We start from the raw sequence: 15,700 nt of genomic DNA, 5'->3' as shown, positions 1-15,700 counted from the left end.
GGGTTGTGCTAGTATAATTGAGCTACCACCACCATAGCACACAGGGACACCAATTCTCAAACCCTCCTACCTGATGAAAAGGTCACTTCCATTATTTCACTTCTTTAATACTTGAATCTGAGTCCCTTTCCCAAGTTCTCAATACTCATGTTTTTAAAGATAAACCAGATGCTTACACTTTTAAAATTTAAGACTACTTTGAAATGCAGAAGTTGGAAGCTTAAACAGTTTTATACAGCATTCTGTTTTCATTCGAGAGTTTCCTTTGACTCTTCTCCCCTACATTTATTATTTTGCATACCTGTCTAGCGTATCTCACAAGATTGCTAAGTGGACTGTCAAGATAGCATCCACATAAGCTGGCTGGGATCTATTGAGCAAGAAACAAGCAAGATATTATTATACTGTTTTTCCTGCTGTTGCATTAGTACAGGGTTGAGGTTGCATCTGTCAGTTCTTCTCAGCTTTACACAGTAAGTTCCTTTTAAAAATGTTTCCAGAACTTTCCTTAATAACAGCCACAGTATTAAGAGTGACAGAATTAATGATTTGGGGGAAGAGTGCCACTATCTCTGAAATAGTGCTAGCAGGAAGGGTATTTTACATAAAGCAAAAAAGGGAATCACCTGAGGTAGGTCTTCAGTCTTTTCTAATCTGATACTATTACACAAAGTAGAAAGCAAATATGAGCTGAAGATGACCCAGTATGTGCAGTTTTCTTTTGAATAGTATCTGTGGGCAAATTAGGATGACTACAGGAGTCAGCATCATTATATAATATGATCAATTACTGTCCCAAAGTATAAATAACAGTGTAGTGCTAGCATTTTACACCATTCTTTGTATAGTACAGTTTACAGTGAGGAGGCCTAAAAAAAATCAATATCAGCAGGCTAACAATCATGCCTCTAAAGAAAAGTAAATGCACTTAATTTGAAACCGTGAAAATTAATCACATAAATGATAGTTTCATGTAAGGTGCATTCTGTTTCAGCCCAAATGCAAAACAAATTAAATTGCAGTGTTGTTAAGGAGGAGTGGAACTCTGCATTTCTTTAGAATTAATGTCAAATGTAATTAGTTTTCCCCTTTATATTGCTGGGCACAATTAGATGTGGCACCTTCCTAATGGTGCTAAGGCTCTTTCCTTACTAAATATCTTGTAGAAAGCATAGAAGGACAGGAAGGAACCACTGGTGCTGATACTGGTCAGCCAGATGAGATGATTTCAGCTTAGGTGGGTAAGTAGTGGTACACCAGGCTCTTCAGCCCATTGCTTTGTTTGAAATCTTTATGCCTGAAGAGAATGCATTGTCTACCTGGTAGACATTAAAAACAGACAATTGGACAAGCTCAGGGAAAATAAGCACATTTATCTCAGACTGAAAGAGACGTTAGCAATTGAGTGGAGAGCAATGTCATATTAGTCCCCAATAGTTTCAGAGGTATTTCCCCAGTTTATATCCCTGTAGTCAGTATAGATTCTTAATGGGGAAACAGAATGTGCAATTTCACTAAAAACTTGAAAATTATATAAAGAGAGGCAGAGTTGAGTTTATGAAATTATATATTTAAAATTTCCAATGGAAAAATTATAGTAAGAAAAATACCATTTATACTTGGGATTCATTATTGTTTTGGCCAGTCAGTGGCCAGTCAGAACCTGAAGGTTGTTTTTAATACTTAGTGTAATTCTTCCTCATATTGGTAAATAATGTCATGATTACTCAGGGAGTAAAAACTGCGGAGAACTATGTTTTCCCAAAGGTACACTGTAATTGAATAGGCAGTTTTATTATGTGGTTCTTTCATGTGATCAAAACATTGGCCAGAATTTTAATGAAAACTTCATTTTAAGGGATATAGTCACCAAATGGCAGCAAAGTTTACATCCATAGTTAGCAAGTGATTAATGCCTTGCATAATTTATTAGCAATGTCCTCTATGCATGCAGAGATGGGAAAAACAGAATTCCCTATAAGATTAGACAGCAGATTATTAAAAATAGAACTAAGTTCGGAGTCAGAAACCTTCGTTTCAATGTAATTTTAGATAACTTTTAAATCAAGGTACCAGAGACAAATTATTCATTTTTTTTGTATTTAAAAAGTGGCATAAACAACAGCAGACAACCGAGACATTCTTGTGGATAGTATCTAATGGATTCTTCAGAGCTTGCATAAGGGAACATGCTCTTCTTTCTTCCCTCCTTTCTCCCTCCTCCACCCTCTTCTTCCTCTTCCTCCTTTCTCTTTCTTTCTTTTCTATTTGAGACTGTTACTTGGAGGGCTTCGTATCTTACACATATTAAGTCCTCTGTAATTGAATTCATAATGTGAGGTACCACATTCAGCTCCCCCCATTTCTTTTTAGTCATTCTAAATGAGAAAATGATTTGTCTCTGACGATAAACCAACACTTGAGTGAACCATGTTAGACAGCTTTAAAATTCATTAAGGAGAAAGTGAATACAACAAATTATTGGTGGAAATAACTTAGAATCTATTTATTTATGAAGTAACATGTTCTAAAGCTAATAATATAAATGTACATTTATTCTGATTTGAGCATTAGCCAGAATTAATCTCCAGTAATACCAGTAAGTAAATTGAAACAAAACCATGATGGATATTTATGTAAACTTCGTAATACTCTTAATAGGTATATTTTTGAATTGTCCTTGAGACGGTTTATTTAAAAGTCCAATTTCTTTGGCATCTAACATGTTTTCAAACATTGAAAATTTATATGCAGGAATGAATGTGGTAAGAGTTAATCTTATTTTAAAATGTAGTCAGCTTTGAAAGGGGTGTCTAGTATATTACACTGTTTGTTTTCAATTTAATTTGAGAACAAGTTAATTAATATATTGAGATCTCAAATCTTCCAAGTACTATATTTAAAATATTTTGTTTTGTAGGAAGGGCACTATTTCCAGAAAGCACCATACCTTAAAGACATGACATGTTTTTCCAAGCAAATCTTCCTCTGTTCTACCAGACTGCGCAGCATTTGCTCATATTTAACAACTGTGGGAATTGGACCAAGGTTTCTTCTTTTCTTTAAAGTGTGTAACTCTTCTGCATATGCCAGGCACAACGTATGTGCAAGTTAACAGAAAACGCGCTGTGAAATAATCTTGTTATTTGACTCAACAACCCTAATAATAGCAAATCATTCATTACGAAGTCATGATGTCTAAGTGTTATTATTTCAACTTATGTTATTGTTTCTTTCTGGAATCTGGAAGTCAACTCTTACTGAGTGAAAATTACAATTTGGGTATCTATTCTGTCTTAAATTACAGAATAAAAATGGGAAGTTTCTACTATTGAATTTCATACTAATGAAGTACTATTAAACTATATGAAGTACTCTTGTAATTCATTCCTTAGACATGTTCTGTTTAACGTTTTCAGGGAAGCTTCTAAAGTAACTAGTTTCACTATACTATTTAGGCAAATAAAAATAAAACAGTGATCTAATGTTATGAGCATTAATTACAGAGAACAACACACTCTGATCCTATTTAATAAGATTGCCCTTTTAAGCAGTCTTTCTAACTTAAGATCAGAATATTAGTTTAATGCTATTAATTAGTTTAAAGTACTAGGCATATTTTCTTACAAGCTAAAGTAAATGCTCAAATAAAGAAACAAACTAGACTTGTGTTACAAATAACAGCTCAAATTAATGCATTGCTTTTTCAAGGTTCACTCTATATTTACCCCCCAGAACAGGACTTTGGCCAGAAATTATTTCAAGTGTGAGCATATGCTCACTACTATTAAACATAAGTGGACCAGAGAGAAATTGCAGTAAGTATTTAGAAAAGCAGTTGCTTAATGAAATAACCATTTGGTCAAATCTATTAAAAAAAGTAGAGTGACTTCCAAACTTTTCACTTTTTAGAGAAGTCCCAAGAAATAGAGTTGGGTTGTTGAACTACTTCTTGATTTTTTTTTTTTTTTTTTTAGTATTAAGAAATAAAGAGGTCAAGGACCACCCATAGTCATCATGTAGCTGGATGTTGCTATAACAGAAGACCCAATTTCCTCAGTGTGGTAAATTCTAGCTAACAAAGAGCATCAAACTAAATACTGTTTCTCAGGGCTGTGAAGTATGACCGCAATGTTGTTTTCCACGAAAAAATTTGGAAACAAGATTTTTGCTAATTCAGGGGGTTATGGCCAACAGTGGGGACAATTGCCTGCTTGGAGCTTTAGAATGGTGACATTTACTGCGGTGAATTTTCCCCAGCCCGACCTGCTTTGCAGCTTCATAGGCTCAGAAACTTGATCTCCCTGCTGTTTCAGAGTGGACTAAACATGGGGATGAGGACTCACAATCACTTAACTAAGCTCACGGACCTAATGCATAAGATAAGAACTGGCAAACTGTCATTTCAAAATGAGGAGCCTTGACTGTGAAGACTACCACGGGGGCCTTCAGCTACTCTCCTATAAATTTCTCTTGTGGAGGTGGATTTATTCTTCTTGATATCTGGTAATCTAAGACACTCCCCAGAGTGGTATCACTACCTTTAGATAATAGCTTAAACATTAAAGAAAATGAAATTCAATATATTCAGCTATTTCCTTATTTGGAAAAAAGAATTTCAATATAAAAACAAATATATGTGCACCGTATTTTCACTTATCTTTTCTCAGTGATACTTAAAAAACAAGTAACACAGGTATATACAAATGTATGTATAATTATTTGTATGCAACAATAATAATCAAAGAAAAAGACATTCAATTTGAGAGTTGGGGGCATGGGATGAGTAGTAAGGAGATGGGAGGGGCACAAAAGAGCAAAGGGAAGAGTGGAGGGGTTTTGATTCTATTTTAGTTAAAATGCATAAAAATTTTAAAACAAAGAACAACAAAGTATTATAACCTTCCTTATACTGACATTTGTTCCCAGCATTTTTTATAACTAACAAATACTTTGTTTTCTTTTCTTTTTTTATTTATTGCACGAGATACTCAAAGATAACAGTATTTTTTTTTTGTTAACACAAGATTGCATTATTTTCTCAATAGTTCTTTCATAACAAGCCTAAGTTTCAACTGGTACCAACGACAAATGATAACTGAGGAATATACCAGACAGTATTTCTATAGGCCTCATTAAGATCAACAAATTAACCAAAAGCAGGGTTTCTTCTCATCTTTCCAGGCCAAGTTTGTACCAATTACCTGTGAGACCTGAGCACCAAGGGATTGCCTCACTATTTTCTTGGTGATTTTGTCTCTGTGCTCCCTAGAGCAAGGCCTAGATCAAGCAAATTGACCACTGTATCAACCTGAGTATTCTCGGTATCTATTTCTGTAGTTTATCTTGGGTAGATGGCTAATAAATAATTCTTGTTTGTGGAAGTCACATCCATTTTTATTGGTATTGATATGGATATTATAGATGACAAATTTGATCTTTTCCCCTTAAAATTAAAGCAGCAATGGACACAACTGTGAGCAAATAAACTCCTTCTCATACATGAGAGTTTAATTTTAACTTGAGCTCCTAGAAGTATGATGATCAGTAAGTTTAGTAGGCTTCAAAACATGAGAGAATCGTGTTTAGGAGGTGTAAAGAGAGAGATAAATTTCCATGTGAAAACATTTTAAAAATTTTGTTAGAAAAATTATTTAAGAACCTATATTTTGCCCCTAATTATGGGAGCATTGTTTATTGTACATTTATCTCAGTATTAAAGCACAGTGTCTATGCTGTTATGATGTGCTCACGGTATAGCCCGAGAAGCTTAGGCAATGACATAACAACATTTTAAAGCAGGATGATTGATTATATACTTTATACAAAATTTAAAAAAAATAACTCAAATTTTATTTTTTTGAAATAAATAATGAAAGATACCTTTATATGAGGTAAAACCAGTATAGTAGATTTCCTGAGGCACCCCAGATCATATGCATGCTCCATATAGCAAGATATTTGTCTTACATGATTATTCAACAATAAGCAGGCTCATTGAGAAGAGCATCACTTTGTAAACAACCAGGATAAACTGTTCTTTCTTTGCGAAAGTCAATAATTTGTCTAAATTAGAGAAATATGACCCAAGATCACAAATGTGATAACCAAACACACAAAATGACATTGACATATACCCATTCTAATAAAGTAATTCCCAAAGTCACCATACTTAGCCGACTAATGCTATATTCACTATGCAGAGATGGGCATATCTAACTCAAAGCAAACTGCTTTTCATACTAAACCAGAGCACACTCCTGAATCAGTTTCCAGCTTAGTTTTGGCAAGAGGTGATGTGTTTTGGCTTTTTAACCACATGCCTATACCAAGAATATCATAATTTAATTTTAAATAAAATGTTTTATGAAGTTAATATTATAGGGCTATATTTATATTCAATATTTCTAAAACAGTCACTAACCAAGAAAAATGCATGCCATGTTTATAAAATACTTCACCCTCTATGTGTTATTTTTAAATGTTTATGCTGCAAACTATACAATCATGTGGGCAAATATATATTGAATAATCCTTTTACCTCCTCAGATAAGCATTAATGAAATTGCAAGGATCATAGAGTCACTAAATATGGTACTTGAAATATTGATGACTGTGTAGTAACTATGTCTTAAAGGTTACCTGAGCAAGCCCAAATTTGATGTAGTTTGAAGTACATTATAATTTCGTGATGCTGTGAACACAGTATTTTCTTTTATAAGAATCCACACACAATGCCATTTGTTAACCACATGTTATTATATTTAGCTACATTCACCATAAATACCGTTATAACACCTGTGGTTTCCCTCATTAAGAACTGAATGGAAGAGGTCAGGGGTTGAAAGGGCAGCATATGCGCCATGAAAGGACTAGTTAACATAGTCTATTATATTGGTGCACTGGTAAATCTCATTTCTATTCATCAGATGATTAGTTCAATCAATATTTATTCCTCTATGCTCCCTTTGTCTTATGCTACAAAGGAGACATCCTTCAAATTCATGGCAGAAGCCTTGTTATCTATGAATTTGTTGCTTAATTTGAGAGGGAATATTTTATTTATTTGGCAATCCTCAGTTCTTTGATTCCCTTTCCCTCTAATTATCATTAGGCAGTAAAATGGAGTTTTGTGTAGATTATTTATAAATAGATGCTATTAGCAGTTCCTTTTTATGCGGCTCAAGTGCCACATATATTCACATCTTCTTTCTGAACGCTTTGGGAAGCCATTCTGTTTCTGTAAATATGTTTGAGTTTGGAGTCTGGATTGTGAAAGCAAAGATAAGAATGATTTTCACTCTCAAATATTCATTCTTTTTGTCTGAGTGGGTGGTTATAGGCACATGCATATACATATTGCCTATCAGTGTGTATCAACAGACGCCTCCAAAGACTGCTATTATCTGCTAGCAATTCTGTCAAGTCAGAGATTCTATTCAAAGTCAGATTAAATATTTGCAAGAAACTGTAATTGGAAGATGATTGCAACATTACAGGAATAATACTTTTTATGTAGAGTGCTCACTTTATCAAAGGCTACAATTCTTTACATCATTAAAGGCATTTTATTAGCTTAATTTTTACCCATTAGATAAGAATGGGTGGAGAGCAGAACTAGGAAAGAAAGACGTATTTCATTTTAAGCACAATTTCTTCTCTAATATTTACTTCCTATATATTTTTAACACAAAATAGTATTTCATTAGCATCAACTAACTTGATGCCAATATAATTAAAAACTGTGATTTTTCTAGTTTTGTGAAGTATTCATAGGGATGGCTCAACACTAAGAATCTCTGTTAATCCTAGTAGAATGATAATATTATTTCAGTTACTTTTGTGCTTACAATGTACAAACTCATCTACCTTTGTTTTCAATTGGATAGAACTTGAACCCTTCAGTTCAATGTTACTATTCTTATCTCTTGATACGCTTTACTGCAAGTCACAGATTTTGCCAATGCACAGTGGCACTGATGTCACCGTGCATAATTTAAACCTATACCTTGTAAATTGTTATAATCATAGCAGCCTCATGTACACAGTTTTGAAGCTGAATTACCTACTAGAATGATTTAAACCTTTTTATTTATTGAAAGCTGCAACATGCACCTTAAATTAGAGATACTTTATGGATGTAAGTAAATTAATTAGTGGGTTGTGAGTCACATTTGCATTCCTCAGAACTGTTGCAATAAAATATATAAAAACTCTAGGATACAGTCTGTCTTATCTTCCTAAAAGGTGAACACACGCTTATAAAATGAGAAGTCAAAGCTTAAAACATTTATTTGTCACTTGATGTAGAAAAACCGCCTATATTCAATACTTTCATATGTTAGTTTTAGAAAAACAAGTATTTTTTTTTTTTTACAAGGTTTGGATACCATGAACATGAACTACAAATTCTCTATCATTTCTTGGTGATTTGATCCCCCTTTTTTTGTTCTAAAATTATGTTTTGTGAATTGGAAACACTTAAATTTAAAGAATAACCTGAGCAAATAGATTTATGGGTAGTTTTTGAGGTTTTTAATAATTTAGCATTTGGCACAGTACCAAGATGAATAAATATTAACATTAATATTTATATTTAGTTAAGAGCATAACATGATGAGTTATTTATGCTAAACTATCACACAAAACCACTTTGACAGTGATAGAAGAGAGCACTGTAAAGGGTTCTCCACTGATCAGAAAGTTATTGTCACTAATGGAAAATAAAAGGATTTACAAGTTTTAGGCGAGCACAAACAAAGGAGTTATAATTTTTAGGTCCTGTTTATGAAGCCTGATACTCAAAATTTCCATCTTCACGTTCACTGATGTATTTTACCGATGCCTAACTTTCCTTCATCTTCAAGATGTCTAACATTTCTGTATTCTAATAGTTAACAATTCACCATGGCTGTCAAGGGAGGAGCAACGTGGGTGGGTGAACTTATAACCATTTGGGGTGGTATTTTGGTTTTTTTGGCTATATATTATTCCACAGTACTTGAAACAGAGCTTTAAGACTTTTCTTTAAATTGTTGAGTGATTGATTTTCTTGTTAGAAAGCCATTTTGTTCATGATTTCTGAGTGGGCAGAAATTAACAGAGTACTGTCTTGAATGTCCTTTTGGTAACTTTTTTTTCTTAATGTGGAAGGTGGAATATTGGTTAGAAATACTTAACTTCAGTCATTTAATTGGAACTTGTAGAGACAATTTAGAGCAATAATTTTGATTAAGAAAAATTCTAAGAATATTCAGACCCTTTATACTTTCAACGGTGGCCACATCTCAGAGAGCAAGCTAATTTTTTTAAAGTTTAGCAGGCAACAGAAATTTACTGCTTGTTAATGATAGAATCTAGATTTTTTTTTTTTGTAAAAGTCCATCCTTATTTACAGCAAGAATAAAACCAGAGTTAAATCCCCCAAGCTGCAATCATCTATTGATCACAGTGGCAGATGTACTCCTGCTTGGGAAAGTGGGATTTTATGCAGAAGCAGGAAAGAAAAGCCACCACTTAGGTGTCCTTTGTAATGAACAATCGGCAGACTACTCAACAAGGAGCCTTGAAAAACCACACTGTTCTGCCTCCCTCCTTTCCTTCCTAAGGTTCTCCCCCTTTCCAGAAGTTTCTTTTCAAGAAGCATGGAAAACATCCCTGAACTCATAGGATACCCTCCCACAGACAAAGGGTGCAAAGTTTTGAGGGCCATCAAGCTGCAACCTTCTCCTGTTTAAGAGACAGGAGGGCATGGCTGGAACTTGGGACATGGTCAGAAAGGTTGTGCTGCGGGTCAGGACAATGACCTCAAGAATCAGAGCCTTTCAACACCCCGCTTTCCCTACAGCTTCCCCAGAAATAGTCTCTCAAATGTCCCAAGCAGAGGCACTACTGTGTAGTCTGATCTGGGGGTAGGTTGCTGATTGACCCACAGGGAGACTGCTCCATCCTAGACACTGTTTGTGTCTGGCAAATTGACCTGACTCAGGACAGTTGCCATTGCCAGAAGCAAACCTTGAAGTCAAAGCTCTGAAAGGACCATTTGAGAAGGGAGACAGTGTGTGTGGTGGGGGCAAGCATGGTGTAAGGAGTCGATAGCATGCTCACAGGCGAAGGGCAAAGCCAAGTTTCACGGCAGCTCCTCCCCCAGCAGAGTCTGTTCCAATGGTCTGCTTAGCAGCCTTGTGCAAGGGAAAGATGATTTGATTCTTCTGTCTCGAGTCTTAATTGGCACTCAAGTTCAACTATTAGAAGACTTCTGGATAGTCTCATTCTACACTCCCTCCACCCCCAGGGGGAATATTGGGCATTAAACCTCCAAAAGGCTTCTTATTTCATCTTTAATGAGCAAGCAGCCGAAGGTGGGATGGGACAGTAAGAGATCAGAGAGACCCAGACTTTTTCTTTACCAACTTCCCTTCAGGCTGCCTCAGGGGAGTCTTCTTGGATTAAACCTAGTGAACTGTCCTGGGCAGCTTGGTCACCCTGATCTTCTCTAAGACAAAGGTGTCTGTCGGTTCACACTGGGGACTAGCCCTTGCCTTAAATCCTTCAAGCCAGGGGTCTCCTATGGGAGCAGCAGCAGAAGCAGCAGGTCAAGGTAAGCGCAAGGAAGCCGCGCTCTGCTCCGCCTCTCTGAGGCTTAAGGGGTTTGTAGCTTGGCTACAGGATTAGTTCAGGGGACCAACTGCAGTGGCACTTGGTTTCTGACCCTCAGGTAGCTTGAACCTAGCCATGGGGGAGGGGGATTGTTGGAGCGGAAGAAAAAGCCAACCCCCTAGTTGGCAGTTTCAATTGGGAGCGAAGGAAACCGAAAGGAAAGAGTGTGAGATGGTGAGGTGGGGCAGAAAACGATAAACAAAAACCCAGTTTCTCACTAAGTAAAGGAGCTCTCGCCACCAATTCCTGTAGTACAATTTCTTGAAAGAATTTGGATAGTGGAGCATGTGACCATCCCGTGACTGGGACAATCAGCTCTTGTCACTGCTCACAAACACACTGTGATCCTAACTTTCAGTGTCAATCAAGACACTCACCAAGACACCTTTGTCACTTATCTGGAGTCCTATACCCATGGGTAATGGGCAACTTTTTTTCCATCGCTTTCCTCCTGCCTTGTCCTACAGAGCCCAGGCTCCAAGGCGGTGGCCCCAGCATCTGTATGCCATTGAGGTCAAGCCAGGACTAGAGTTCTTCGAGGATGATCAGGGTGAGGGTCGTGCCCACTCCCCCTTAAAGGGAGTAGGGTTAGTGCATGGGAGCAGGAAGCAGGGTGGTTGAAGATTGGTATTTGTGGGCCCTATTCGAAATGTGTCCTGCTGAAAGCACTTCTATCCAGGAGGCAGAAGGGTTCGGAGACTCGACTGTCGCCTATTTCTGTTTTTATGATCTGGAGGGACTTGTGAATCCGAGAGAAAAGCCCCCATAGGAACGCAATGCACCAAGGAAGGGACGCTCGGATGTTGGGGCTGAGTGTCCCGACATGTTCAGATGTCCCAAGTCAGGAGGGCATCCAGTGGCTTCTTTAAGAAGAGAGGGAAGTTGTGTCCCACTGTAAAGCGAGAGAGGAGGAGTCCCGGACAGAGTGCAAGCAACTTGTGCCACAGGAGAGGAGATCTACAAACTGACTCCTGAAGCCCACCTATTCAGCTATGCAGGGGACACCTCTCTGTCATCCCCGCGGGCCACTTGGGCAGCATCGTTTGCCCTGAGGTGGCACCGCTGCTGGTGGCAGGGGCCCTGGACAGAAGGTGCACTTAGCACTAGCTCCCACTACGGTTCTTTATCTCAGACATAGCCTTAAGTCTCCTGAACTTTCTTTCTCCTAGCAACTCTTTTTTTGGGAAGGGACCCAGCCAGAGCGAAGAGCAAAGGGAAAAGGGGAACCCGGGAAGGTCCTGCCATAGGCTTTTGCGTCCAGTTTCCGGGAGCATCCCATGTTTACTATTCCTGAGAAGGTACGCGCTTGTAGACTGGGATGCTCCTGAGTCTGGCAGTTTGGCCCAGTGTTCACCTCCGGCCAGCGACTACAACGTGACCCGGGCTTCCAGCTGCCTCTACCCAGTCATCCTGCTTCCTGTTCTCCTCTATCCCGTGTCCTGTGGCGCACCCGAGAGTGACGCGCAGAAAAGATGAGAGCAAGTCCAGAACTGAGAGAAGCGACTATCGCTGTCCCGGTCTCCAAAAAGCGCCCTCCCGCGTCCTGCCGAAGTCCCGAGCCTTCCACACATTCCCACAACTTTCCAAGCCCAGGCCATTTGCAGTCCCACCTGCGAACCGAACTAGGGGAGCTGCTCACAGCAAACCTCTCTTCCCTTGGGCCGAGAGCGCTCCCCTCCCCCCTCCCCAGCTCCGGGTCTGGCTGGAGTTGGCTGGCCTCGGGGACCCTGGGTGCCCGTGGGCTCGCTTACCTCGCATGGTGTGGCCGCTGTCCTGCTCCGCGTAGTCATGAAGCTCCCAGCCCGAACCCCAGAGAACCCAAAAATCCCGCTCAGCACGAGGGAAGACGGCGGTCTGAGAAGAGCTGCTCCGCCGAGAGAAGCATCCCTTCAGGCAGACGTCGTGGCCACAGCGTGACGGTGGCCGCCGCCGCTAAGCTAACAGTTTTGATGACTGTTGTTGCTGATGACTGTTTTTGATGGCTGTTTGTTTGTTTTCAGGCAGGGTGGAAAAAAATGTCCTGGCTGGCTGGTGCCTGGGTTTTGTTTTGCTTTTGTTTGTTTGTTTGTTTCTTTTTTCTTTCTCTCCAATGTGCTTGCTTAAAAAAAAAATGCCACCGCCTCGGGCTCGGAGATTTCTTTTGTGATCACTTGGACTGAGGAGGAGGAGAAGGGCAGCCGCAGGAGGAGGAGTTGGTGGTGGTTTTGTTAGTTACAAAGAAGAGGGAGAACGATCAAGGGGGGAAAAAAGGAAACAGAAAAGAAAGAAATGCGGTGTGGATGGCAGAGCATGTGCGTTTTCACATGACATCTGTGCCTGTTAGCGGATCCACAATGTGAATTTTCACTGTTCAGTTGCAGAGAGGAAGGGAGCGAGAGAGAAAGAGGAGAGAGGTGGAGAGAGCGAGCGCAGAAGAGGCTTATACGCGAGGGCGGGTTTGGCCGTACTTCCTGGCCCCGCCTCCTGTCAGCGCCACGGCCAATCAGCGCCCCGCAGCGCGTGGAAAGGCTGGGAAGGCGGGGGAGGGGACGCGCTTGAGGACAGGGGGCGGGGCCGCGGACTCCGGTGTCCTAGGCTGCGGGGACTCAGACTGGGAATTAGAGATGGTCCTATCTGGGGTCGGATCTGGGCCGAGTGTAGCGTGCCTGGGAGTGAGGCAGATCTGTGAGGGACGTGCACTTCTGACTCCAGTAGTTAGAAAGGGACACTGGGTAGTTCTTTGGAAGCAGGAGCCCACGGGACCCGCCGGGCTGCACACAGCCCTCTCTCACACAGTCCCTCTCTCACACAGCCCTTGGAGAGTTTCGTATTTACAGAAGCGCTTTGAAGAGTCCCATAACGTCCGCTCCTCTGGCAGGGCTTTACTGTGGCAGGACGCTTCAGCCTTTAGAGGTAGACTACAAAACCACACCCCTCTAGCTCCAGGCAGCTTCTTTTAGAGACTGTTCCAATGTTCCCCTCTCTTCACTCTAATTGGCTAGTCTCTGGTCCTTCCTTCCCTCCTTTCCCTCCCTTCTCTCTCCTTTACTACTTCACTCTCCCCCCACCCCACCCTTCTCCTTAGTTTCAGGTTCCTTTGTCAAGGACATGGACTTCTTCAGCATTTGGAAATCCTCTGACCCCTGGTTGCAGGACTTAAGGACAGGCTCATTTGGCTTTTCGGTCACCTCAGTGATAGGTCACTTGGCAAAGAGGCTAGACTAGAATAGAAGGCAAGACAGTGTGGATTCTATTCAGTTGGTGAAGGTTTAAAGAGCAAGACACGTGGCTGGTTGCTCTTCAGAGACACCCATTTAGGGGAGCTTGACACTAAAACAATCGTCGTGCTACTTGCATTCCTTAGATAAAATTTGTCACCTATGACAGTTTACTTGCAGTCTGAAAAAAAAATGAATCACACTTACCAAAAGTGTTTCTTTGCATAGTTTCCTTCTTTGTCGATGAAGCAAACACATTGTATCGATGCATGGCATCATAATTTTCTTCTGTGTAGTTAGGGACTGCTTTAATAATTTGCTTAATCGGTCATAGCAAGACTGGAAGTGCAAAAGTTTGCTTGATTGTTCAGTTAGAAAGCATAGAAACGGGACTCAATAGCACACCCATTGGGAACAACTTGATTTTTTTTTTGCCAGTATTTATTCATTCTACTTTCTGTAATACAAAATATGTTGTAGAATGGCTGGTGTTCAGTCCTCTGTATACACTGTCAACTACCTGCCCCTCCAATAAGAAATGAATCACTTCTTGACTCTTCACCAGTGTTCAGCTAATACACTTCTGTGTGCCTTTCCATTTGCAAGCCCATGTGTAATTTAGGAACATTTTGTGGAAACAGGAAAAGTTGATTGAGTCATTAATTAAATGAAACGAACAAAAGGAAGGTATTATTCAGGATAGCTATTCCTCACAAACACCTTTCTCCTAGATTTTTAATTGACACAGTAGTTAATCTTTTAAGATAATATTTAAGGCTCCCTGGTTTTATCAGTTTTAATCAAGTAAAATATATTCATCATAACTACATTAAAGCTGCAGTAAGTTATGCCTAATTTAGTTGCTTCATTAAAAATTACTGCATATAAAATAGTTAAGAAACAAATTGTGACTGTATCATTTTAATTTTATGAGCTTCAAGCAGAGTCATAGGAATATTGAAAATTTCAAACCCTTTGTAAACATTGTAATTGCTATTGTTATTATTTCCTATTTCTATTTCCCATTAAAGAGGGATTTTAAAATCCAAAAAATTAGCTTTTATGTATTAAGTTTCTAATTAATTATTGAATCCTAAAATATATTTTTGTCGATGAAATATCTTCTGTAGCCTTTGAAAAAGACAATAAACACATGGATGGAATGAACTCCTCTGTGCCCATTTTTATGTGCTTTTTGTTTCGTTAATCCAATACACATTTATCTTTAAAATAAAGATAAATTTCTTGATTTTCTCCAGTCATTTTAAAATTTCTTTTTACTTATGTGTCTTTTACATCATGTATCTTGATAGAATTAATTTCACCACCCCTTCTCATCTGTCCTCAGTCCCTGCACTTTCCCCCTAAAAAAAAACAACCTTTAAGAGAAAAAAAAAAGGAAAGAAAAACTAAAAGGGGAAAAATTAAAAATCTCATCATGGAAGCTGCAGTGTGACACAGTGTGTCACGCAGTGAACCCCTTTGTCCAAATGTCTTTACTTGCAAGTGTTCATTGCAAAGAGTCATTGGTCTGGTTCGAGGCCTCTGGTTTCTACTACACTATCGATGCTGGGTCCTCACTACGATTCTTCTTGGATATCCTGTTGTTGTCCTGTGTTGTGAAGACCCTGCAGCTCTGGATCAAAACCAAGTTAGTTATAAATAAAGACTTATTTCAATTTTCTAACTCTATACATATGGTGATGCAGAAATATTTATTTTCTTTTTTATAGTAACATAAGCACTGAACTTTGGCTATAGTCTGGTGATCTAGGACATTTGGGGCCCTGCTAAAATTTTTATAATAGACTTTGTCAATGTTTTACAACTTACATTTGTTTCAA

At 39.0% G+C, this 15,700-nt stretch overlaps 1 protein-coding gene across 1 annotated transcript in view; it reads right to left on the bottom strand.

Annotated features, from left to right (window-relative positions):
* The window catches only part of Rorb (RAR related orphan receptor B), a 182,597-nt gene extending 169,512 nt beyond the window's left edge, over positions 1 to 13,085 (bottom strand). The window contains exon 1 of the mRNA XM_027406548.2: positions 12,411 to 13,085. Coding sequence (XP_027262349.1) covers positions 12,411 to 12,417 — 7 coding nt within the window. The 5' untranslated portion in view covers positions 12,418 to 13,085. The remainder of the gene's footprint in view (positions 1 to 12,410) is intronic.
* Between the last annotated feature and the right edge of the window lie 2,615 nt (positions 13,086 to 15,700).

This window comes from Cricetulus griseus, chromosome 3 (genome assembly GCF_003668045.3).
Source record: "Cricetulus griseus strain 17A/GY chromosome 3, alternate assembly CriGri-PICRH-1.0, whole genome shotgun sequence".
Classification (NCBI taxonomy): Eukaryota; Metazoa; Chordata; class Mammalia; order Rodentia; family Cricetidae; genus Cricetulus; species Cricetulus griseus.
The sequence above is the reverse complement of the archived record's forward strand: the minus strand, read 5'-3'. Positions and strand labels throughout refer to the sequence as shown.